This window comes from Callithrix jacchus, chromosome 9 (assembly GCF_049354715.1).
Source record: "Callithrix jacchus isolate 240 chromosome 9, calJac240_pri, whole genome shotgun sequence".
Classification (NCBI taxonomy): domain Eukaryota; kingdom Metazoa; phylum Chordata; class Mammalia; order Primates; family Cebidae; genus Callithrix; species Callithrix jacchus.
In genome coordinates this window covers 125493569-125520591 of record NC_133510.1, presented here as the reverse complement: position 1 = coordinate 125520591, position 27023 = coordinate 125493569, and the positions used below count along the sequence as shown (strand labels likewise).

At 40.7% G+C, this 27023-nt stretch overlaps 1 protein-coding gene across 50 annotated transcripts in view; it reads left to right on the top strand.

Annotated features, from left to right (window-relative positions):
- CLIP1 (CAP-Gly domain containing linker protein 1) overlaps nt 1-27023 on the top strand; it is a 139788-nt gene that overhangs the window by 94286 nt on the left and 18479 nt on the right. For all 50 annotated transcript variants that reach the window (XM_035257960.3, XM_054239022.2, XM_035257953.3 and 47 more), the window contains 2 exons: nt 278-384; nt 6503-6623. In XM_035257960.3, the coding sequence (XP_035113851.1) occupies nt 278-384; nt 6503-6623 (228 nt within the window). The remainder of the gene's footprint in view (nt 1-277; nt 385-6502; nt 6624-27023) is intronic.

The following is a 27023-nucleotide window of genomic DNA, read 5'->3' as shown; positions in this document are numbered from 1 at the left end:
GTGCTGAGAACTGTACACAAGATGAAAGAAAATTTGACTTTCGCGTAGCAATTTAGTTTGACATTTTGGCCGGGTATACAGGATATGTCAGACTAAATGTAAGGAGGAGGTTTACAGTTTGTAATAGGCTGGCTTGTCATCTGAGACTCAGGAGACTTTTTTTGCAAGTGACTATTTTCATCTATCTTTTCAATATACATTTTAACGAATAATTTATTCATTCGTGTCATTGGAAAAGGAAATAATTTCATCAAGTTTTTTTCTCTTGGTCTTTAAGTTGGACACACTTAAAGAAAACAACTTGAAAAATGTGGAAGAGCTGAACAAATCAAAAGAACTCCTGACTGTAGAGAATCAAAAAATAGAAGAATTCAGGAGAGAAATGTAAGTTTATCTCCTTTGAGAAAAATATGGAATTTATTTTAAATTGAAAAACTTAACACAGTGCCAATCATTTAAAAAAATATTTGAGAAGTTCGTAAAGTATGCAAACTCTGTTGCATACCCTGGAGGTAACTTCAGTACTGTTAAGTTAGAAACACATCTAAGTTAAAGGATCAGAATGAAATGTGTACTGGCTGATGAGTTATGTTGGGGATTCAAGTGTGACTTCAGGCTGGGTGCGGTGGCACATGCCTGCAATCCCAGCACTGGGAGGTCAAGGTGGGTAGATCACTGGAGCCCAAGAGTTTGAGACCAGCCTGGGAAACACGGTGAAACTCTGTTTCTACAAAATATACAAAAATCAGTTGGGTATGGTGGTGCATCCCTACAGTGCCAATTACTTGGGAGGCTGAGGTGGGACGATCACGTGAGCCCAGCAGGTCAAGGCTGCAGTGAGCCATTATCATGCCACTGTACTCCAGCCTGAGTGACAGAGTGAGATCCTGTCTCAAAAGAAAAGAAAAGAAAAGAAGTGACTTGAAAGCCTTATGAAAGTACAAGTAGAATCAGAATAGCCAGTCTTAACATTTGGTCTCAAACTCCTGACCTCAACTGATCCTCCCGCCTTGGCCTCCCAAAGTGCTGGGATTACAGGCTTGAGCCACCACACCTACCCAGCCAATCTTAACATTTGGAAATGTCAGACCCTTTATTAGCAAGTCCCTCAAAATCCTTTTTATAGAAAAAACAAACAGCATGTCACTTTCTACATTTTCAGTATTTCAGTTTTAAGAGTAATCAGATCATCTGGCATGGAAATGAAATGACTAGCATTTTTGGAAGACTTTAAAATTAAGGTTTACACATCAATTTGTTTCATGGTTTCAGGCAGACAGACTGTTCTTACTTCCTTTGTTGATGCTAACTCAGTTCTTGCCTTTCAAGTTTGGCTAGTGTAGTTATTAGAGTTTGGTATTTATCTGACATTTTAAAGGATGGTTACAGTGTAGATTTCGTTTGGTCTTCTGTTAACTACACTGTATCAACCATGTTAACCTAAAATCCTAAAGCTACTTAACCAGGTGAACATTTGAGTATGTCTGTGTGTTTCATGATAGGTACAGTTAAGGTAGGAAGGATACAAAAGGTGAGTGTATACAGTCCCTGCTCTTCAAGGATTTGTTTCGTTTATTTCCAATCCTAATACATAGATGAGATTCAAACAAAAAGAAAAGCATCAGTTCCAAAGTCACCATCCTCAGTACTATTTGTTGACTGAGCTTGGATTAAACTAGCACGTGTGGTTCTTCTGAGAGTTTTACATTTTCCTAGGAAAAATTTGATCTAAGTTGCTCCCATGAGCTGCTTTTTGATCTGAGCTGCTCCTGTGCACAGCTCATGGTATCAGTGGTTTTCTTCTCAGTCCTAGTTTTAATGGTGGGTCTCTAAATGATGTGATTATGTTTAAACAGTTCTAACAATTTCATTTATGCAGATTTATAAATTTACAATTGTAATTATGGTCATTAGGAGAGGCTTCAATTTCCTTGGCCTGCCAACATCAAATGACACAAATAGAAGATGGGTCACCAAGACAGGAAAAACAAAGTCATTTGTTGTAATGTGATAGTTTAGTTGTATTCATTCAGGAAGTGGGTGCAGGTACAGTTTAGGATTTTCTTTTCTGGTGACACAAGTCGTTTTGCAGACCTGAAGGGCTTTGGAGCACGTTGAATTCCTGCGTTGTGTCCTACGGGCAGCTGGTGAGGGAGCATGGGATCTGCCACGGGTGACTCCCTCACCAGCCTTCACTGCCGTAATCCCACCACCAAGCTTCCTGGGTCCTACTAGGTGACGGAGGGGCAGAGGGCCAAGTGGACCTGGCTAATAGAGCTCTTGGGGTTTTGATAAAATTCTTGTTTTCTGCAGTACTACTTAGGAGTCTTTTGTTGTTATTGTTGTTGTTTGTTTGTTTGTTGCTGTTGTTTTTTCTGAGACAGAGTCTCACTCTGTTGCCCAGACTGGAGTGTAGTGGTGTGATCTCTGCTCACCACAACCTCCGCCTCCCCGGTTCAAGTGATTCTTGTGCCTCAGTCTGCTAAGTAGCTGGGATTACAGGTGCATACTGCCATACTCTGCTAATTTTTTTTTTTTTTTTTGAGGTGCATTCTCGCTTTGTTACCCAGGCTAGAGTGCAATGGTGCAATCTCAGCTCACTGCAACCTCCACCTTCCAGGTTCAAGCAATTCTCCTGCCTCAGCCTTCCAAGTAGCTAGGATTACAGTTATGTGCCATGACTCCCAGCTAATCTTTGTATTTTTAGTAGAGACTGGGTTTCACCGTATTGGCCAGGCTGATCTCAAACTCCTGACCTTGTTATCTACCCACCTCAACCTCCCAAAGTTCTGGGATTACAGGCGTGAGCCACCGTGCCTGGCCATATTTTTGTATTTTTAGTAGAGATGGGGGTTTCACTATGTTGGCCAGGCTGGTCTTGAACTCCTGGCCTCAAATGATCTGCCTGCCTTGGCCTCCCAAAGTGATTGGATTACAGGTGTGAGCCACTGCGCCAGCTCTTAGGAATCTTTTGTTGTGGACATTACTAGTATTCCAATGAGATCACCCTTTAATGTTCAGAGTCCTCACTGAATCCTGTCATGTCATCTATCCCCACTTAGCATGGGGTTGTTTTCACCTCATGAAGACATAAATTGTTTTTGTGCTCCCCTCCTTCAAATTATTTCGTTGACTAATAAAAGCTTAGCTGAGATTGTGGCTACAGCTGCTGTTGTGCTAACCCCAGCCTGTGCTGAGCTGTTCCTGCTGCTGCACTTCCCAGACCTCTGATCCCTGAGCTCAGTCATTCAGGTGAGGAGGAACCAGATTCCAGCCAGAAAAAGCCTCTGCTGCTTTGGATTCTCTACCTTTTTTTGCCCGAACAGACATGAGGGAATCACACTTTCTTGTCAGTGACATGACACTTCATGGCCAAGACTGTTTACGAGAGGGAGGAGCAGTGGGAGACACGTTGGTAGCATTCCACGGAAGCTGGCACAGGAGGTATGGGGAGTAGGTTGAAAAAGCCCCTACCCCTGATGACTGGCGGCTCCCTGGTCAGATTTTAAGGGTCATCTGCTGTAAGAGGACTGTGTAATGGGAACATGCTTCTCAAAACACAGCAGTCACTTTGCCTTTCCTTAGTCTTATTCCTCAGGGCTCAAAGCTGGAGAATGAACAGCTGCCTGCCTCTTCTGTGGTTTAGCATATATGGGACTTTGTGTGTCCTCTGGAGCTTTTTTGGTGTTTCTCCTCACCTAATAGGACTGTGGTTCCTGGAGAAAAAGAGGCACCAACATAGAGCAGGGTTTCTTTTTTTCTTTCTTTCCTTTTTTTTTTCTGAGTCAGAGTCTCACTCTGTTGCCCAAGCTAGAATACAGTGGCAGCAGTCTCAGCTCACTGCAGCCTCCACCTCCTGGGTTCAATTCAGCATCCCACATCAGCCTCCCAAGTAGCTGGGATTACAGGTGCACACCACCACGCCCAGCTAATTTTTGTATTTTTAATAGAGACAGGGTTTTGCCTTGTTTGTCAGGCTGGTCTCAAACTCATGGCCTCAAGTGATGCACCTGCCTGGGCCTCCCAAAGTGCTGGGATTACAGGCTTGAGCCACTGTACTCGGCCAGGGGTTTTAATAGGAACCACTCCCTCTAGAATATTGCCCTTGCCCCTGGAAACCAGCACTTGTAACTGAATATTCTTTTCCTACATACCACTTACAAGGCTGGTTTTAGGAAAGCTCTTGCTTGATTTCAGTTAGCCAGCTCCTATTATCAGTTGGAGATCAACAATAAAACAGTTTCTCATGGTGTATAATTTTGGATCTTAGGGAAAAAAGGATATAAGCAATTTAATTTTTTTTATTTATTATTATTTTTATTTTTAAAAAGACAGGGTTTCACCATGTTGGTCAGGCTGGTCTTGAACTACCGACCTCAGGTGATCCGCCTGCCTTGGCCTCCAAAGTGCTTGGATTACAGGCGTGAGCCACCACGCCCAACCAAGCAATTTAATTATTGTCTTTACTCACCTGGCACAGTAGTAAATCTACAATATATTTAGCATGATAATAGATTTATGATGGATTTATAAGTAAAATGTTTGCATGTCAGTATTAATTATGTTTATTTTGTCTTCTGTTTTAAACCCACAGTCTTTTCTGTGTCAGGGTATTGTCATGTAGAAAGAAAAGTAGCTTCTTTAAAAATCATTGGAAATATTTTTGTGGCTATTTTGAGAATCATTCTTTGAGTATTTCCAGAATTTGGGTTATCGGAGCCTCTTTCCTCTATGAAATGAATTCACCCGCTACCCACTAAAGAAAAAACAAGTGCTCTATATCTGAATCATGATTGAAGTCATCTGCCAATTGTAGCTCCTATTCTTGTGGTTTTGCTGCTTACTGGCTTTATGATTTGGGGCAAATCTGTTTACCTTCCAGAGCTTCAATCTTCCTATTAAAACATAAATAACATTAGCCTCCTTGGGCTTTGAGGATTAAGTGAGAAAATGGACATGGAGAAATTTTGTACATTTTAAAACACTAAATTTTGTTTTTATAGGTCAGTGCTTTAGGCCACTTTGGCCACTTTTAGATTACTTCCTTGATGTATTATTTTAATTTTCTTTTCTGTGGGCTTGAGAGAGAAGGAGCAAGAATGAAAGTGTAGTACTTTGACAGGCCACACACATGCAGACACCATGTAGCCACTCATGAAGGCAGTGACCACCTGGAAAATATGACGTTTGGCTTATGATAATTTTGCCATAAGAAAATCTGATTTGTCAAGGATTGATGGACTTGGACAGATGAACTTTAGCTGTGATATGTGTGTATGCATGGATACATACATACGTATATGAATAGAGATTTGTATATATCAATCTCTTTTGTGAGTGACTAGCTGAGGCAAAAATTCCTTCTCAGTTTTTCTTTAATTGCTAAATAAACATCTCTGTAGAAAGCCTAATTAGTGTGCTAAGAGAATTTTTGTGTAGATTTATTTCCCTAAGTCTTCCTGAGGTCATCCCAGTGTGCATATTATAGGTGGATGGAGAATTAAAAATTGAGAAAATCGAATGTGCCAAGAACCGCCACCCATTAGACAATTGAAGTTAAAAATAGATGTGTTCATGCATCAGCAGATGGATTCATACCCAGATGACTTGATTCAGAATTCAGCCATGTATGACAGCTTGCTAAATGGAGTTTAACCAACACAGACGTACTAAAATTCACAATTGCATCAAAATCCTCTACAGCATAAAACTAAGATTTAGTGATCAAATATTGTGCATATTCATGTATAAAGGATAATGTTTAGGATGTATGTTTTTTATTATTTTAAGAACAAGAAGATGTTTAATAAATATACCTATCCTGTTCATATTTTCTATGGTTATTCATGGTATAGGTTAGCAGGCTGTATTATATTTTTATTTGCTTTTTTCAATTATAAATTAGCATTGTGGAAAGACTATCAAAATAAAACACCTGTTATGTAATTAGAAAACTGTTTCCTTTGGGCATTCCGCCTCTAGTTGTCCTAAAAATATACTCAGATTTACATCAGCATTTGACTCTGACAGATACTGGTAAATGGGACCATTGGATTTTTATTTCTTCCAGAGAAAAACAAATTATAGATCTGTGCAGTTAGAACAGAGTGCCTTGGCAGCAAATTAAATCACTTTATCAGTGAAGTGGGTTTTAGTAAAATAATCTAAGGGAAATATTCCTAAAGACAGGAGGGCTGACCATCTCTTCTGCCATTTATTTTATAGCAAAATTCCTTTTTTAGGGGGTAAGTTTGAGTGGTGGGATGGTGGGCATAGGGTTTATTAGGTTCTGAAAAATGTAATAATTGTGGGTGGAAGTCCTCCTTTTGGGAGGTTATGGCCATTTAGCCCTTCTGCATGTAGATAATACTGTCTGCTGTTATAGATCCTATCAGTCACGTGACCCAGATATATTTTCCTCAGTGCTGTGAAGCTGGTTGTCTCCCACAGTTTCCTTGCCTGTCTTGTTTCTATGGTAACCCGGCACTCACTGTCCTTGCAGAGAAACCCTAAAGCAGGCAGCAGCTCAGAAGTCCCAGCAGCTTTCAGCATTGCAAGAAGAGAACGTTAAACTTGCTGAGGAGCTGGGGAGAAGCAGGGACGAAGTCACAAGTCATCAAAAGGTCAGTGTCCTTTGGCGGGGGTTTCCAGCTCTGCCATGCCAGCTGCTGCTGCTATTGGCAGCGTGCTCAGAGGCTACTCAGAGGTCTGCTTAGTGTGGTGGGGTCATTCCAAGTAGAATTCCAAGTTACTTGTGCTATGTGTCTCCTTGTTTTCAAACGTACTGCTGTAGGATTTAGGGTAGGAGCAATTTGATAAGTCTTTTAAAAAACACAAAATACTGGAACTTCCAAGCAAGTAGAAAATATGATCTTTATTAGACGATCTTACAGCTAAACATATAAATAGAAGGGGACAGTATCTTCTACCTACTCCTACTTGGATTTCAAAATTATTTTTCTCTTAAGATTTTTTTCACTTTGATCAAAATTGATTTTGAAGAACAGATTCCAAGAATATAGATTTGGTGTGAGTGTTGGCAACTGATTTTTAATAGAACTCTGCTTTTCTTTAAATTAGAAAACATGCTTACGCCTTTCCTAATGGAACTGTGCATATATGTGCCCTTGTGTGCTTTGGTAAATATAAAATATATGTTACAACTGGAATGAACTACAAGCAAACCATAACCTGTTTACTTCTATATTTAAATTACAGAGGTTTCTTATAGAAGTTAAACATGGCAACAAAACTGATTTTAAAGGAAGCTGTATTCTACCTTTTATTCTTAGCTAACAGTTGAATCAAAGTGCTGAATTGTGAGTCACATCTGACTTCAGAGCAGCAGCTTAAAATTACATTTTTAAGAGACTTTTGCTGTATAGTCATTCATTCTTGCTTTGTACTCCAAGGGGAATTTTTTTTTCCATTATGTGTTGCAAGCATTAATTCTTACTTGGAATGGAGTAGTCTGGGGTAATTGTACAGAGTAGCCATTGACATGGTACAGTTTGTGGCAAAAGCACTTTTTGGAGAGTTAATTTTAGACTTTAAAATCTTCACTGTCGCTCTCCACAATTTTCTTATTTTGTGAAAGAAATGCCACATCTCTCCAGACTCCAAGATGACGATGCTATTGGTGATAGTAACTAACACTTACTGGCTCTTGCTATGTGACAGGCACAAATAAATGGTAGCTATCATCACAGTCCCTGCCATAATTCTAAGCAATAGCACTATTATTATCCCCATTTGTGAAAGGGGAAACGGAAGCACAAAGATGATAGTAATTTGTTCAGCATTATTTGGTGAGTAGTGTCAAGAGATGTCATCTTCTGATGGGGGCCAAGGAAAGAATCAGTGTGTTGACTTAACTAGGGTCACTGCACTCTCCTTTGATGAGTTTGTGGGAAACGAGTTCATGAAGAATCAAAGCCCACTGAGCAGCAGGGGTTCTTTTTTTTCTGGCATGAGCTGAAACATGCACATCATTTGGCATCTCCAATATCAGTGTGTCCACGGGGACTTGGAAGAGAAGGATTTTGGCTAAGTGCTTAGTCTTTTCCCATCTTGTATCATTTCATTGAACATCTCTGGTAGACAGAGTGGTTTCCATAAATAGGAGGAATATACAGAGATTATCCTCTTGTCTTATGCTGTGACCTTAACTGGACTGATGATTATAGTTCTTATCTCTGTCACTCAGAACCAGAAGGGATTCAAGAGACATCGTGCTTCCTTGTTTAGAATTTCCCACAGTTTCTTTGCCTGTGTTGGACTCCTCTCCATCCTAGCGACTCTGTTCTTTTTTGCAGTAGAGATTTCAGTTAGCTTCCTACTGAAAAGGTTTCGTGATTTAAAAATGTAAAAATCAGGCACTTTGCAGAGTGATAGAAAATAATGCCTACAGGAACAGGGGGATAGTGGGGTGCGAGTGAAGAAATGACTTCCTTTTAAAGAATGGGATAGATTCTTATGCTACTGGTAGTTTTCTGTATTTAACTCAGAAGGAGAAATAATGTGGGTGTGAACTAAAATGTGATAGGCTTTCATGTTGGAGATTGTGGAAAATATTGATAACCAAAAGAGAGTACAGATCATTCTTTCCATGGAATATAATTTCAAGAGTGGAGTGAGCCACCCATTTAAAATAACTTAGAAGCAACCTTATTTTAATAAAGACTGATTAATCATTGGGCTCTGTTACTCTCTTACTGTATCGTCTCCAAGAATTCTATAAAATTTCACTTAGTTGCTTTCTATAGTTAAGTCAAACTATTGATCAGCTGTGTTAGAAATATATTATAAAGCTATAGTATTTGGCAGAAATGCTATTTAAAAAAAGATTTTCAGTTGTAGTACTACAGAAAAATTTACTTTTTCATTCTAAAATTGAGACAGCAGAGACTAGATTGACTTGGGAAAGGTAAATACTGACCCATGGCCTAGGAATCTCTCCTGATTCCTTATTTAGAAGCACCATAATTTGTTGAACTGAGCTGATTGCTTTACCATAATTTCATGGAATCATCACAACCTACCTCAGAGATAGTAGGATTATTTTTAGACAGGAAACAGGCTCAAAAGTGAACTAACTTACCAAGGATACACAGATAGGCAGTGGAGGAACTGAGATTTGAGATTTCAAGTCTGTCTAACTTGAAAGCCTGTTTGTCCAGCTGCTGTCCTATACTGAGAATAAAACTTATTTCTGCTTATTTCATGATTATTGTTGTTCAAGATTTTTTAAAAGCTGTGAGCTAGAAATAGGGTAGGTGGGGTCAAATGGTGCTATAAAAATGCACTTGGAACACTACTGGTACTTTTTTTTCCTGCCCCAAATGTTTGTTTTGCTTAGAAAACCCAGTGCATCTCAGAATCTTGCCATTCACAGGTCTGCCTTTGGGTCTTTTCTTGTCTCCTTTCCCATTTGGTGAGTGTGTCTCATTGTTAGAGGCCCATCTTAATGATCATTGCCTCTGATCTCAAGCAGAGCGAGCTCCTGCTCCTCTGTGGTCAGGTGTGGGCTGTGCAGTGCCCTGACCCTTAGAACCCAGCACTGTGGTCAGTATCGTGTGCTTCTGCTTCTCCCAGACTGTGAGAAAGTAGGAATCATAGAGCACCACGTGTAGGTTTGAATGAATGCATGGGTGTTTGGTGAGTATCTTGTTTTTAGCCAGAGCCCCAGTTTCTGTTTTACAGAAAAGAGACTTTGTGATTGCTCTTGCCATTTTTTTAGATGATTCCATTTACCTCCAGTTTCATAACTGTATTAGGGTTCACTAGAGGGACAGAACTAATAAAGAGGAGTTTATTAAGGAGTATTAACTCACACAATCACAAGGTCCCACAGGAGGCCATCTGCAAGCTGAGGAGCAAGGAAGGCTAGTCCTAGTCCCAAAGCTGAAGAACTAGAAGTCCAGCCTGGGAGAAAAATGTAGATTGGGAGGCTAAGCCAGTCTAGCCTTTTCACCTTCTTCTGCCTCCTTTTTTTTTTTTTTTTTTTTTTTTTTTTTTTTTTTTTAAGCTAGAGTCTCACTCTGTATTCTAAGCCTTAGTGCAAAAGCTCTATCTCAGCTTACTGTAACCTTTGCCTCCAGGGCTCAAGTGATTCTTGTGCCTAGTAGCTGGGACTACAGGCGAGTGCCACCACACCCAACTAATTTTTTGTATTTTAGTAGAGACTGGATGTCATCCTGTTGCCCAGGGTGATCTCGAACTCCTGAGCTCAATCTGCCCACTTCAGCCTCCCAAAGTGCTGGGATTACAGGTGTGAGCCACCGCACCCGGCCATCTGCTTGCTTTTTGTTCTGGTTGCCGTGACAGTTGATTAGATTGTGCCCACCCAGATTAAGGGTGGGCTTGCCTTTCTCAGCCCATTGGCTCAAATGTTAATCTCCCTTGGCAACACCCTCACAGACATACCTAGGATCAAGACTTTGCTTCCGCAGTCCAGTCAAGTTGACACTCAGTACGAACCATCATAATAGCTTTTGTTGGAGAGCTGTAGTTGCCAAAAACCTCATCGCCAACTTAGTGGGGAATTTGCTTTCTGCGCAGCTGGTAGAAGCATATAGTGTAAATTCAGGCAGGGTTATGTAGTTTAAGATTATTGGAAACCATACAGAGTATTCATTTCTTTTTTTAAGAGATAGGGTCTCACTGTGTCACCTGGGCTAGAGTGCAGTGATGCTATCATAGCTCACTACAGCCTCAACCTCCTGGCTCAAGGGCTCCCCAGTAGCTGGGACTACAGGTATAGACTAGCCCCTGTTTTCTTTTCATAAGGAATTCTAAAAATAATGTTAGTTCTTCTATAGAAATAGTCACCTTAGGTAGTCACTTTTGATATGTCTGATTTATTGTTTCCAAACCTCACATGTGTTCCCCCTTGTAAAGATAGCAGATACAGTGAGCTGTCACTATGGGAACAGAGCTGATTCTCCCCGGCTATTTGTGGAATGAGGTTACAGTTTGCTTATGGAAACCGGACAGGGATTAAATGACTCAATAATTTCATGAACAGTTTTTCCTGACAGAGGTTATAGCAGATGTGTTAGACAAAAAAATTGGGGTTAGCAACTAAATTGATCATGAATAGTCACCTGCCATTTAAATGAGCCTGAATTCCCAGACATGAATGCTTAGAAAGGGAAAGCTATTTTTAGCTTATTGTGTATTAGTTTGGAAAAATGGTGGTTATCAGCCATCATAATTTTAATCTGGGCTCAGGGGACTTGTGGGCAACTAGGGCCAATTGAAGCCTTCTGCTCTCTCTCTTCAGTACCCAATGCTACAGACACAGTTTTTCTGTATTAAAAAATGTGTCCAGCAGAAGCCAACAAAGACAGTCAACTTCATGCTGTAAACTTTTTTTTTTTTTTGAGACAGAGTCTCACTCTGTCACCCAGCCTGGAGTGCAATGGTGTGATCTTGGCTCACTGCAATCTCCGCCTCCCAGGTTCAAGCAATTCTCCTGTCTCAGCCTCCTAAGCAGCTGAGACTATAGTCGTGTGCCATCATGCCCAGCTAATTTTTTGTATTTTTAGTAGAGATGGGGGTTTCACCAATTTTGCCAGGTTGGTCTTGAACTCCTGACCTCGTGATCCACCTGCCTTGGCCTCCCAAAGTGCTGCTGTAAACTTTTAAATTGGCAACCAAGGCTGGGTGCGGGGGCTCACACCTGTAATCCCAGCACTTACTTTAGGAGGCTGAGGCAGACAGATCACCTGAGGTCAGGAGTTCAAGACCAGCTGAGAAACATGGTAAAATCCCGTCTCCAGTAAAAAATACAAAAATGAGCCAGGCCTGGTGGTGCACACCTGTAATTCCGGCTATTCAGCAGACTGAGGCAGGAGACAGGAGAATCGCTTGAACCTAGGAGGAGGTTGCATGAGCTGAGATCGCACCACTGCACTCCAGCCGGGGCAACAGAGCAAGACTCTGTCTCAAAAAATAGAAAGTAAATTGGCAACTAAAAAAGGAAACAAAATTGTGGGTTGACTCTGACACTGTGTCCCCAGTGGTAAGTGGAAAGAATGGTGAACAGCAAAATCCTGAGAATTTTTACTCAAATTCTGTCTGTCCCTTTGCCCAGTCCAGTTTGGAAAAAATTAGACTGAAGAGGTGAGTAGATAGCCTGGGAAAAGTCAAGGAAAAATTTCTGAGGCTTGATAACCTCTTGTACCACCTCAGGATTTTACTAGCAGTGGGAACATCTGCCAGTGGTCATCTTCTTTTTTTTCTTTTTTTTTTTTTACATTTTTCAGATTTATTAAGTAGAAAGGCAAAAGAGAGACAAGAGACAAACAGAATCAGCTCTTATACCAGCACTTCAGGATTTTGGTGCAATGTCTTTTTAATAATTAATTTTTTTATTGCATTTTAGGTTTTGGGGTACATGTGAAGAACATGCAAGATAGTTGCATAGGTACACACGTGGCAGTGTGATTTGCTGCCTTCCTCCCCTTCACCTATATCTGGCATTTCTCCCCATGCTATCTCTCCCCAACTTTCTACCCCCCACTGTCCCTCTCCTATTCCCTGCAACAGACCCCAGTGTGTAGTGCTCCCCTCCCTGTGTCCATGTGTTCTCATTGTTCAACACCCGCCTATGAGTGAGAACATACGGTATTTCATTTTCTGTTCTTGTGTCAGTTTGCTGAGAATGATGGTCTCCAGGTTCATCCATGTCCCTACAAAGGACATGAACTCATCGTTTTTGATGGCTGCATAATATTCCATGGTGTATATGTGCCACATTTTCCCTGTCCAATCTATCATCAATGGGCATTTGGGTTGGTTCCAGGTCTTTGCTATTGTGAACAGTGCTGCAATGAGCATTCGTGTGCATGTGACTTCATAGTAGAACAATTTATAGTCCTTTGGATATATACCCAGTAATGGGATTGCTGGGTCAAATGGAATTTCTATTTCTAGGTCCTTGAGGAATCTCCACACTGTCTTCTACAATGGTTGAACTAATTTACACTCCCACCAGCAGTATAAAAGTGTTCCTATTTCTCCACATCCTCTCCAGCATCTGTTGTCTCCAGATTTTTTAGCCAGCGGTCATTTTCTATAGCTAGGCCAGCCAAAAAACTGTGGCTGACAGGCACAGGGCACCACGGGTATTTTTTCCAAGTGATAAGAAGTCTGCAGGTAGGCAGTCCAGGGCAGGTGTCCCCTCAGGAACGTCCACACAGAGCCGGCTCTTCCTTCTGCTTGCTGCCCTCCTAGGCGTGTAGTTCTTGTCCACCTGATCCCTGATTGGCTATTGTACCTCAAACATCGCAGAGCTGTCCAGAAGGAAGCAGGAGGGGACAAAGCGGGGAAACCCAAAGGGCTTCTCACATGCTCTGTCTTCTAATTTGGGGAAGAAAGTTCACATTTCTGTGATTGTATCACATAGCTGGGTTCCAGGCTCTAGGAAGGGAAGGTAGCAGAAGCAGTAGGAGCAGTTGTGGAAAGAGCTTGCTGGGGATACATGCCCCAAGGCAGAGGATATTCTCCTGTGGGAATGGGATTACCTGTATTCAGGTAGAGTGAGTGAGATGTACAGAACACTGAAGAAAAATCTCAGGAAAGAGATCGCCAACAGAGTCTATGTGTAGCCTCAACTATCCCAAACTTGACTCTATCCAGAAACCTCTGGCTACAGAAATGTGTCAATTACAATGCTTAACTTTCAGCTGTAGCACAGGGTTGAAGATAAAGTCCTCAGATAAGGTAGAAAGGGTGTTGGGGAAAACTCAAGGCATATGGAGCAAAGGGAAGGTCTAGGTAGAGCCATCCGGAATAAGATGAAATGTATGCATACCATAACCTAAGACGGAAAAGGAAAGAACAGAACACCGAGAGCCAGAGAGAGACAGGAATTCAGGCCAAGGGAAGCTGATACCCAGGGAAAATAGTACTTCATGTTATGTAAAACTAAAGTTATTTGAATAAAACAACTGTTCAAAGAGGAGATGATAAAATGACACAAGTTTAACAGGGAGATTGAAGAATTAAGGAAACAAATTCAAGACCAAACCACACCATATCAAGACTACTAAATAAATCAGAAACAGAAAGCAGCCTTATAAATATTTCTTAAAAATATAAAGAAAAGGACTGGGTGCAGTGGCTCACACCTGTAATCCCAGCACTTTGGAAGGCCAAGGCAGGAGATTGTTTGAGCCCAGTAGTTCAAGACCAGCCTGGGCAACATAGACCCTGTCTCAAAAAATATATATATATATATATGCTGGGTACGGTGGCTTAAGCCTGTAATCCAAGCACTTTGGGAGGTGAGGCAGGTGGATCACTTGAGGTCAGAAGTTTGAAACCAGCCTGGCCAACATGGCAAAACCCTGTCTCTACTGAAAATACAAAAATTAGCTGGGCATGGTGACAAGCACCTGTAATCCCAGCTACCTGGATGCTGACACAGTAGAACAACTTGAACCTGGGAGGCAGAGTTTGCAGTGAGCCGAGATGGTACTACTGTGCTCCAGCCTGAGGAACATAGCAAGACTCCATCTCAAAAAATATGTGTGTGTGTGTATAATATATATAAACATATACATATATGTATACATTATATGTACAATATACATATATAACATGTTATAGATGTTACATATATGTTATATAGTATATGTTGCATATAATATATACCTATACATATATAATGTATTATATACATATAAATATGTATATTATATATAATGTCATATACATATAACATATATACATGCATGTTATAATATATGCATATATACATATACATGTATTGTGTGTGTGTGTGTGTGTATGTATATATATATATATATATATATATAAAGTTTTTTTAAAGTATTAGGAGATGAGGAAATTTTCCCAAGTAAAGGAAGAACTGAATCTACAAACAGAAAAGAGAGTGGGTTGTATGGAAACCCAGTAGGGGAACCCACTGGGAAAAACTGGTCCAAAATAATAAACATACACACACACACAAATACCCTGGTGATTACTGAAATTCAGCAATATAGATATAATTCTAAGTGCCCAGTCAGAAAAATCAAATTTCTTATAAAAATTTTAAAAACCAACCCACTGCAGATACATTCAATGCCAGAAAATTCTGCTGTGCTGCCTCCAGAGTTCTGAGGGACAGGAAATATGGCCAAGGTTGTCATATCCAGATAATGCCTATTCAGGTTCATGTTTTCAGATATGAAAAGACTTAGAAGCTGTGGTGTCTGTGGGTCCTACTGGAAAGTAGACACTTGATGGTAAATTTGAACCAAGCAAGACATGAATCAAAATAAAGGCATTAGTAAAAGAGAAATGGACACAAGGACTGGTCGTGAGCATTAAATTCAAGTAAACAGATAGCTAAGCACACAGCTGTGGAGTTTATGGGTGCATACTAATGTTGTGGGGTTCTTTGTTTTTTGAGACCGTGTCTCATTCTGTTGCCCAGGCTGGAGTACAGTGGTGCAATCGGTTCACTGCAACCTCCACCTCCCAGGTTCAAGGGATTCTCTTGCCTCAGCCTACCAAGTAGCTGGAAATACAGGCGCATGCCACCACGCCCAGCTAATTTTTGTATTTTTAGTAGAGATGGGGTTTCATGATGTTGGCCAGGCTGGTCTCAAACTCCTGACCTTGTGATCCACTCACCTTGGCTTCCCAATTGGGATTACAGATGTGAGCCACCATGCCCGGCCCATACTAATGTTTTTAATATTTTATTTGGAAATTATTTCAAACCTTGTGAAAAGTTGTGAGAATAGAAGAAATAATGCTCATATTTTATTATTTTTACATAAACACTGTGCAGTCATCAAATTCAGGGAGCTTAACCTCAATTCAACACAATTACCGATGTACAGACCCTAATCCTGTTCAGGCAGTTGTCCCAGTAATATCCTTTACAACTTTATTTTTTAAATTCAGGATCCAGTCCAATTTCATGCATTCTTCTCACTGAATTGTCGTGTCTCTTTAGTCATCTTTAATCTGGAATGATTCCTGTTTTTGTCTTTCATGACATTGACATTTTTTATAAGAACAGGCCAGCTAAAGCTGCATAAAGTCTCTCATTTTCAGTTTGTGTGATGTTTCTTCCTGATGATATTCAGGTTACGCATTTTTAGCAGGAAGACTATGTAAGTGATACTGTGTCCTGCCAGGAGGCATGTTGTTAAGCCAGCCACCCCAAGTGAATCTTAACAGCATATGCCGTTTCTTTGTCCCATTATTGGTGATGTTAATTTTGATCATTTGGTGAATACAAGTTTAAAACATTTGCAAGGTAAAAAGAAAAAGAAAAAATATATAGAGAATGTGACTAACAAAATTTGATCGCCACTGCACTCCAGCCTGGGTGACAGAGCGAGACCCTGCTGCAAAAAAAGAAAAGAATTAATTTGAAATCATGTTAACGTCTTACATTTTAAAAACATATTTTACTTAAAAATTTTTACAAAACAAATGTATAGTGTGAATCTATAGGGATGTCTTAGAATCATATATATCTTGTGGTAAATATTTTTTTGCTCTCAACAAATTTATTTTGTTTACTTCCATTTTTTTACTCCCTCCTATTAAAGTAAAATTAAATTTGATTTTCCCTCCCTCTCTTTGTCCTTCTCATTCTGTATATACATGGAGATGTCTGGCATTCAGCTAGTGTTAATTATGGTCTTTTTTTGTCTTTTAATTGTATCTTGCTCTGCCTCCTAGGCTGGAGTACAGTGGCATAAGCACAGCTCACTGCAGTCTCAACTACCCCTGCTCAAGCCATCCTTCCACCTCAGCCTCCCGAGTAGTTGGGACTGCAGGCGCATACCACCATGTCTGACTAACTTTTTTTTTTTTGAGGCAGAGTCTTGCTCTGTTGCCTAGGCTGGAGTGCAATGGCATGATCTCAGCTTACTGCAACCTCTACCTGATGGGTTCAAGCGATTCTCCTGCTTCAGCTTCCCAAGTAGCTGGGCTTACAGGTGCCTGCCACCATGGCTGGCTGATTTTTCTATTTTTAGTAGAGACGGGGTGTCACCATGCTGTCCAGGCTGGCCTTGAACTCCTGACCTCAGGTGATCCACCCACCTTGGCCTCCCAAAGTACTGGGATTACAGGTGTGAGCCACTTCAACTGGCCTGCCTGGCTGATTTTTAAGGTTTGTTTTTTGTTTGTTTGTTTTGTTTTGTTTTTCTGTTAGAGACAGGGTCTCACTATGTTCCCCAGGCTGATCTTGAACTCCTGGACTCAAAAGCGATCCTCTGGTCTTAGCCTTCTAAAGTGCTTGGGATTACAGGCATGAGCTATCACACCCAGCCTGTTTGTGGTTATTTCTAAGTGGAAGAATTGGGGAAATATTTTTCCTTTTTTTTTGGTCTTTTAAAAAAAATATTGCTGAATGTCTTTTTTTAAAAAAGCATGTATCATATAAACAATAATAAAGTAATTATTTTTTAAAAATAATAATTATATCTACAACTTTGGGAATCACTAAAGCCAAACCTCTGATTTGTTTAGGTTCTGGGGGAATCATCCTTTTATCCAGTCAAGTGTGTTCAGCCATTTTTTTTCTTTTTTTTTTTTTTGAGACTGAGTTTCGCTCTTGTTACCGAGGCTGGAGTGCAATGGCGCGATCTCGGCTCATCGCAGTCTCTGCCTTCTGGGTTCAGGCAATTCTCCTGCCTCAGCCTCCTGAGTAGCTGGGATTACAGGCATGCCCCACCATGCCCAGCTAATTTTTTTGTATTTTTAGTAGAGACGGGGCTTCACCATGTTGACCAGGATGGTCTCGATTTCTTGACCTCATGATCCACCTGCCTTAGCCTCCCAAAGTGCTGGGATTACAGGCTTGAGCCACTGCGCCCAGCCTCAACCATTATTACATTTAGGAAGTGGTCCAAGGGATATGTTCAGTTCCTGAAAGTCTTTTTACAGCCTGTATATTCTCTTTGGCATCTTTTAAGTTTCTTGCTTGAGACATTCCTCTAGACTTCTCCAGAGTCCTCTTTTTCTTTTCTTTTTCTTTTTTTGAGACGGAGTCTTGCTCTGTCACCAGGCTGGAGTGCAGTGGCACGAGCTTGGCTCACTGTAACCTCCGCCTCCCAGGTTCAAGTGATTATCATGCCTCAACCTCCCGAGTAGCTGGGACTACAGGTGTGCACTACCATGCCCAGTTAATTTTTGTATTTTTAGTAGAGGCAGGTGGTTTTGCCATGTTGACCAGGGTGATCTTGAACTCCTGACTTCAAGTGATCCATTGGCCTCAGCCTCCCAAAGTGCTGGGATTACAGGCGTGAGCTACTGCCCAGCCCCAATACCATTCTTTGATAAAGGACAGTGATTTCTGTGTGAACGTATTTGAAGATGTAAATACTTTTTTTTTTTTTTTTTTTTGAGACAGAGTCTTGCTCTGTCACTGAGGCTGGAGTCCAATGGCGAGATCTCAGCTTACTGCAACTTCTGCCTCCTGGGTTCAAGCAATTCTCTTGCCTCAGCTGCCCTAGTAGCTGTGCCTGCCACCACACCCAGCTAATTTTTTTTATTTTTAGCGGAGACAGAGTTTGGCCATATTGCCCAGGTGGTCTTGAACCCCTCACCTCAGGAGATCCACCCACCTTGCCTGGCCTGAAGATGTAAATATTCTTATATAATTCATGTACATGTTCATATAAACTTAAACCAGTCCTAAGGCACGCAGAACTTAGATTGGTAGCATAATGCATGCTGCTGCAGGCTGAGTTCCCTAGGAAGCAGGCTGAGAGAGAGTTTAGTATCATGACTCTTATTAAAGGATGTTCTCGGGGCAGCTCCTGTGGAAAGGAGGAGAAAGAAACAGGATTGGGCAGTGGGAAAATTTGAGGCATGATGCAGCCCCAGCCACAGCTCCAGAGCTCTGGAGCTGGAGTGGCTATGCAGATTTGTCCGAGTCATCCATGTCATCCAACATGACCCTGCTGGAAGGGGCTCCGTAGTTGTGATGATCCCTGAGGGGATCACCAGCTGAGCTGTCCCAGAAGCTGGGCAACGCAGCTTTCCTAGAAAAAGGGCATCTGCATAGCTGATCACTGTGTCTGCCCCACTCCTTTCTTTTCTGAAAGGGCTTTGCCATACAAAAATGACTGAGTCTTCCTCTTCTGTTTTTTCCCATTACCTTCTCCACTTGCAGCAGGAGAAGTCTGTCTGTGTGTGGGAGGCGAGACTAGAATTTCTCAGACGCAGGGAGTATGTTTTGTGCTGTCAAGGTAGAACTGCTATTTTGGACCTCAGAACACTTGCTTGGTTCAAGAAGAGACTAAAATAGCCCAAATGTGAACCACCTCAGTTGAGCAGAGAGTTCTTCATTCTGTGAGAACCCTGGCTCTGAGTGCCACTACTAACTCATACACATTGAGAGCACCAGCTTACTGACTATGACATATTCGTTCACTAAGTGCAGTTATTGAGTGCCTACTGTGTGCCCATCAGTGTTCCAAAAGTAGAGGAGATCACAATAAACAAAACAGAAAAGCACTTTTCCTCTCTGGAAAAGTTTTTATTCAAGTGGTTTTACTTAGCCTCAAAGCGGAAGTTGTGTATGTAATGGCTAGGAACTTTTACATGCCCTTCATTTCACCTGAGCTAGTATTTTTCTTAGCTTAACGGACAGACATGAAACAAAGTACCCCCCATGTTTGTTTTCAAAGTAGAGATATGCATGGATGAGCTCTCGGAGATTTTCCAGTCCATTGTTCCCCAAACTATAATTATTTGTGCATTTTTTTCACTGTAACATTGTTCTCAAGTGTTTTTCCTTAACTCTCCCTTTTTTCCCTTTTATGTATGGATGTTCTCTCTCTCTGTCTTTTTTTGTTGTTGCTGTTTTGAGACGGAGTTTCGCTCTTGTTACCCAGGCTGGAGTGCAATGGCGCAATCTCGGCTCACCGCAACCTCTGCCTCCTGGGTTCAAGCAGTTCTCCTGCCTCAGCCTCCTGAGTAGCTGGGATTACAGGCACGCGCCACCATGCCCAGCTAATTTTTTGTATTTTTAGTAGAGACGGAATTTCACCATGTTGGCCAAAATAGTCTCAAACTCCTGACTCCATGAGCCACCATGCCTGGCCTCTTTTGCCTCTTTTTTAACGTTTTATTGTGGAAAGTTTTAAGCATACACAGAAGCAGAGCGAGCAGTACAATAAATCTCCATGTATAAAGTTTCGTTAGCAATTAACTCTTGGATACTCGTCTCAGCTATACTCCCATTCATCCTCTCTACCTCTGCATTTTTTTTTTTTTTTTTTGAGTTAGTCTCACTTTGTCACCCAGGCTAGTGTGCAGGGGCATGATCACAGCTTACTGGAGCCTTCAGCCCTTGGGCTCAAGCAATCCAGGCTCCTGAGTAGCTGGGACTATAGGCGTGAGCCACTGCACCCAGTTCTACCCTGAGTGTTTTGAAGCAAATCCTAAATCCTAGATTTCCTGTCATTTCATCTATAAATTCTTTATTTCCAAAGAAGTTAGAATTATTTATTTTAAATTGTTATTTTTAAATTAGAAATACATTTGTAACATGAAAGAGTACAAATATGTATAATCTAAAAATTATTATTCCTCTCATTGCCATTTCATTGAAGCTGCATTATAAATGGTTTGGTATATTTTTCCTTGGTGTTCCTTATGTGTATGCCAGCATATACAAATGCATATATGCATACATTGTTTTTGTTTTTTACAAAAGCTATATTGTACAAATTATTCCAACTTGGTTTCTTTTTCTTAAAGTCATTTTTATTGAGATCTAATTTACATAAAATACAATTCACCCTTCATAGGTGTATAGTTTGGTGAGTTTAGACAAATATATACAATCATAAAACTGACCCCACAATCAAGATTTCCTTCATCCCAAAAGGTTCTCTTATCCTTCTTTATAGTCAATTCATTCTCACTCCCTGAAAACTCTTATCTCTTTTCTGGCCCAATAGTTTTTTACCTTTTTAATTTTTTTTGTAGGTCACATAAATGAGTCAAAACTATGTAACCTTATTCACAAACACAGTAAACATAAATGGTTTGAACATTCTGAATAAATGGCAGAGACTAGCAGAATGGATTTTTTTAAAAAACATGATCTAACTATATGCTGTCTATAAAAGATACCGTTTAGATTCAAAGCCATAAATAGGTTGAAAGTAAAAGGTTGGAACAAGATCTACCATCCAAACAGGAACCAAAAGCAAGCTGGAGAAACTACTAGTATCAGACAAAATAGATTTTAAGGCAAAAATTGTTACTAGAGACAGAGAATGATGAAAAAATATCAATCCATCAGGAAGATATAACAATTTTAAACATAGATGTATCTAATAACAGAGTCCTGAAATACATAAAGCAAAAACTGACAGAATAAAAAGGAGGAATAGACAATTCAACAATTATAGCTGAAGACTTCAATACCCCATTTCAGTGATGGATAGAACAACTATACAGAAGATGAAGGAGGAAACAGAAGACTTGAATAACACTACAAATCAACAAAACCTAATAGTCATCTGTAGATTGCTCCATCCAACAGCCACAGAAAACACACACTTCTCAAGTGTACATGGAGCATTCTCCAGGACAGGTTATGTGTTAGACCATAAAATGATTTTCAATAAATTTAAAAGGGTGAAATACTTACTGTGTTGCCTTACCACAGTAGAAAAGGTTAGACATTATACATAAGGCAATTTGGGAAATTCAAAACATTATATAGCCTTATGTATCTAGTTTCTTTTTCATTTTTTTTGAAATGGAGTCTCACTCTGTTGCCCAGGCTGGAATGCAGTGGCGTGATCTTGGCTTACTGCAACCTCTGTCTCCTTGGTTCAAGCGATTCTCCTGCCTCATCCTCCCAAGTACTAGGGACTAAAAGTGCACACCACCACACCTGGCTCATTTTTGTATTTTTAGTAGAGATGAGGTTTTATCATGTTGGCCAGGCTGGTCTTGGACTCCTAACCCCAAATGATCTGCCACCCATCTCAGCCTCCCAAAGATAAAATCTTTTTCTATTTTTTATTTTTATTTATTATTATTTGAGACAAGGTCTCACTGTCACCCAGGCTGGAGTGCAGTGGTACAATCTTGGCTCATTGTAGCCTCCCGGCTCAGCCTCCCAAGTAGCTAGGACTATAGGTGTACACACCACACTTGACTAATTTTTTGATTTTTTTGTAGAGACAAGGTCTCACTGTGTTACCCAGGCTGGTTTCAAACTCCTGGGTTCAAGTGATACTCCTGCCTGGGCCTCCGATAGTGCTGCGATTACAGGCATAAACCACTGCACCGGGTCTCTAGTGTTATTTCACTTACCATAATGCCTTGGAGATCTCTCCATGTGATGTATATCAGTAGTTTGGGATTATATCATAGATGCTTTATCCATTTGGATACTAAGTTTTTCCATTTTGGGGCCATTATGAGTAAAGTTGCTTTGAACATTTGTGAAGAGGCCAAGCATATGTTTTCATTTATTGTGGGTAAATACCTAAGAGTGGAATTGCTAGTATGATCAGTCTATGTCTAACTCTTTAAGAAATTATCAAACCATTTTCCAAAATGAGTACTATTATACATTCCCACCAGCAATTTATGAGGTTTCCAGTTATTCCATATACTTTTCAGCACTTAGAAAAACTTCAGTTTTTGTCTTTTTAATATTAAGCATTTATCCATTTGTCAACTAGGGAACTGCTGGGATGGAGGGCTTGCGTGCCCAGGTGGCACATGGAGTGTATCAGTGTGGTTTCAGTTTGCGTTCTCCTAATGACTGATGATGCTGAGTGTCATTTCCTGTGCTTACTAGCCATCTGTCTCTCTTCTTTGGTAAAATGTCTATTCAAATCTTTTGGTCAGTTTTCATTTAGTTTTTTTTTTTTGTCTGCACATTATTGTGTTATGAGAGTTCTTCATATTTTCTAGATACAAGTTCTTTATTGGGTTGTGTTTTGCAAATGGTTTCTCATCTGTAGCTTTATACTTTCTTAACAGTGTCTTTTGAAGAGTAGAAGTTTTAAGTTTTGGTCAACTCCATTGACAGGGCTTAGAAGCAACAAAACCCAGTACCAATGAGCACAGCTAGTCCCTAGAGCTTGTTTTATAAATACTCTTCACTAAAGCAACCAGAAATCCATAGAGAAATGGTTGATTCCAGGGCTGGTATGGAAAGACTATAAGGTGAGCCTGGAATATTTTGTGTACTGAAAAGCAAGGAAGTGCTCAAAGAATAATGGAGATTAGAAAAAAGAAAAGAAAAAGAAAAAGATTTTTAAAAAAAAGAACAGTGGAGATTAATGAAGAGGACATTAGAACCATCTTGAAGAAGCTCCCACTGACCAAATATTTGAGCATCAAAATATATAAAAGTATGAAAAAAAATACATAAAGATATAATGGATTATAACAGATTGAGTAACAGGAAACCATGAATCTAAACTGGTATTAGTAAATAAATGGAAGCCAGGAGTAGTGGCTCACACCTGTAACCCCGGCACTTTGGGAGGCCAAGGCAAGCAGATCACTTGAGGCCAGGAGTTTGAGACCGGCCTGGCCAATATAGTGAAGCCCCATCTCTACTTAAAAAAAAAAAAAAAAACTCAGCTAAAACTAGGCTCTTGTTACATGACAAAAAAAAGTAAAAAAGAAAAATACATAAAATTAGTCAGGCATGGTGGCACATGCCTGTAATCCCAGCTACTTGGGAGGCTGAGGCACGAGAATTGCTTGAACCCAGGAGGCGGAGGTTGTGGTGAGCTGAGATTGCATCCCTGCACTCCAGCCTGGGTGACACAGCAAGACTCTCCAGTGAGTGAATGAATGAATGAATGTATGGAAAATGACAACCCTTCCTCATGATAGAAGACCAACTAATAAATATTTAATGGATGGAATTATGGACACATACAATCACCATATGGTAACCAGCATGTTAATAATTTGTTCAGGCAAGAATCATCAATCTGTGCTAAAACAAGTAGGCAATAGTTTGTTGAATAACAGGATATTTACATAGTTTTAAAATGTATTCCCCAAAAATACAGATTAATTACAAAGAAAAACATAGTACCTTTCCAGTGGAGAAACATGGAAGATATTTCCTCCTTAACCAAGTGACTGAAGTTAACCTCACCAAAAATCAACAGCGTGTACCTCCTGATACCATGTGCTGAGAATGACACAGGTTTGCTTCTGTGGTATTCCTGCCAAAAAGTACGTGATTTGACTCTAATCAAATGGAAACATCAGACGAATCCAAACTGACATTCTACAAAAATATTAGGTGATAGGCGGATCACCTAAGGTTAGGAGTTCAAGACCAGCCTGGCCGACATGATGAAACCCCGTCTTTACTAAAAATACAAAAGTTAGCGGGGCGTGGTGGCACATGCCTGTAATCCCAGCTCCTCTGGAACCTGAGACAGGAGAATTGATTGAACCCAGATGGCAGAGGTTGCAGTGAACCAAGATCGTGTCACTGCACTCCATCTTGAAACAGAGTGCAACTCCATCTCAAAAAAAAGAAATAGGCCAGGCGTGGTGGCTCACACCTATAATCCCAGCACTTTGGGAGGCTGATGCAGGTGGATCACGAGGTCAAGAGATCGAGAGCATCCTGGTCAACAAGGTGAAACCACGTCTCTACTAAAAATACGAAAATTAGCTGGGCATGGTGGTGCGCACCTGTCGTCCCAGCTACTCGGGAGGCTGAGGCAGGAGAATTGCTTGAACCCAGAAGCGGAGGTTGTGGTGAGCTGAGATTGTGCCATTGCACTCCAGTCTGGGTAACAACAGCGAAACTCCATCTCAAAAAAAAAAAAAAGAAATAAAACTTCTAGGTGCAACTTGTTATCTCCTGGATTGGGTAACAATATTGGATCAGAAGAAGAACAAACATCATTTTGTATAAAGATCAGTATTATAAATACCAAACATCTCTTCCTTGGAAGTTCAGGCACATGGACCCTCGAAGAAGGGGAGAATCTTTGCATACATTTTTGTAGGGTTGAATGATTTTTCAAATGTTCATTAATAATTGTTATTTTCTGTGTTGTGAATTATCGGCCATGCTCTTTGTCCATTCATTGTAAAAACTTATCAAGTTGTAAGTATTGATTTTTTTAACTTTTTTTTTGTTGTTGAGACAGAGTCTTGCTCTGTTGCCAGGCGCCAGGCTGGAGTGCAGTGGCGCAATCTCCGCCTCCTGAGTTCAAGCAATTCTCCTGCCTCAGCCTCCCAAGTAGCTGGGACTACAGGTGCACGCCATCATGCCCAGCGAATTTTTGTATTTTTTTTTAGTAGAGACGGGGTTTCACCATGTTGGCCGGGATGGTCTCGATTTCTTGACCTCATGATCCGCCCACCTCGGCCTCCCAAAGTGCTGGGATTACAAGCATGAGCCACCGCGCCTGGCCAATTTTTTTTAACTTAAAAATTATAAAAGTAAAACAGATTCCTTCTTTAAAGAATAAATATAAATTGTGCAAAGGGCCTAAAGACCAAAATGAAAGCCCTTCTCATCTCCATATCCCACTCTCCAGATGTTCTCTTTCTCATTTCATTTTTTAAAGTTTGCCTCCCACTCTTTTCTTCCTTTCATTCTAAATATTTCTGTGAATCAGTCCTGCAGCAAAAACATGTATCTTAATGGGTTAGGACATCAAAGATTCTATAAAAGTATGCTATGTTAACCTCTATAGATTTCATGGTAAAGGGATATTTATGTTCAGAAGATGTGTTTATGTACATTAAAGAATTTTTTTAAATAACTACATTCAAGTCCCAGTATATTAAAGAACTTAAAAAATAAGACCTCACCAGGTGCAGTGGCTCACGCCTGTAATCCCAGCTCTTAGGATGGCAGAGGTGGGAGGATAGCTTGAGCCCAGGAGTTCGAGGCCTGCCTGGGCAATATAGTGAGCCCTGTTCTCCACAAAAAAAAAAAAAAAAAAAAAAAAGACAAATAAATAAGTAAGACCTCATAGCAAAGCATGAACATACCTAATACATAATTAATAATCACTATAACTACATAGAGTGGGCTAGTAAATTCTAGGCTTTTGGAAGCCATTACATATCTTTGGTGTTATCTTTTTATTTAACACACACACACACACACACACACACACACAAGCTTTTTAACCCTTTAAAAAAAATTAACAGTGTGCAGCCTGGCCAACATGGCAAAACCCTGTCTCTACTGAAAGTACAAACTTTAGGAGACGATCCAAGATGGCCGATCGCTAACATCTCGGGATTGCAGCTCCCTGTGAAAGCGCAGAGAACGAGAGGACACCACACTTTCAGACAAATTTTGGTCGCTCACGGAGCAGAAGATTCCCAGTGGAGGAGCCACACGGGTCGCCAGCGCGACTCTTGTGGCCGGCGCAGCAGTTGTGCCGGCACCTCAGCGCGGCAGCTGTTGGTGCAGAGTAAACGGGACTGGTTCCCCTTCTGATCGAGGTTTGGAGGAGCTGCACGGGTCGCCAGTGCGACTCTTGTGGCCGGCGCAGCGGTTTTGCCAGCACCTTGGTGCGGCAGCTCTTGGTGCAGAGTAAACGGGACTGGTTCCCCTTCTAACCGAGGTTTGGAGCTCTGGGAAGGCAGAGTCACCTATTACGGACTCAACAAGGAAGCCAGACTGGAGATTCCCGGGCAGAAAAGCACCATCAGTCTTAACGCCACTGTTTTGGCCAGCACAGTGGGTTGCTCATATTTTGGCCCCGGGAATGAACAACTTGGACGTCCACTCAGAGACCTAATTTGAAAGTTGGTAATTACAAAGATGACAGGTGGATAAATTTACAATGATGGGAAGAAACCAGCGTTAAAAAGGCTGAGAATACTCAAAATCAGAATGCCTCTCCCTCTACAGAGGATCACAGTTCCTCATTAACAAGGGAACGAGGCTTGATGGAGAATGAGCGCATCCCATTAACAGAATCAGGCTTCAGAAGATAGATAATAAGAAACTTCTGTGAGTTAAAAGAACATGTTGCAGCCCAATGTAAAGAAAC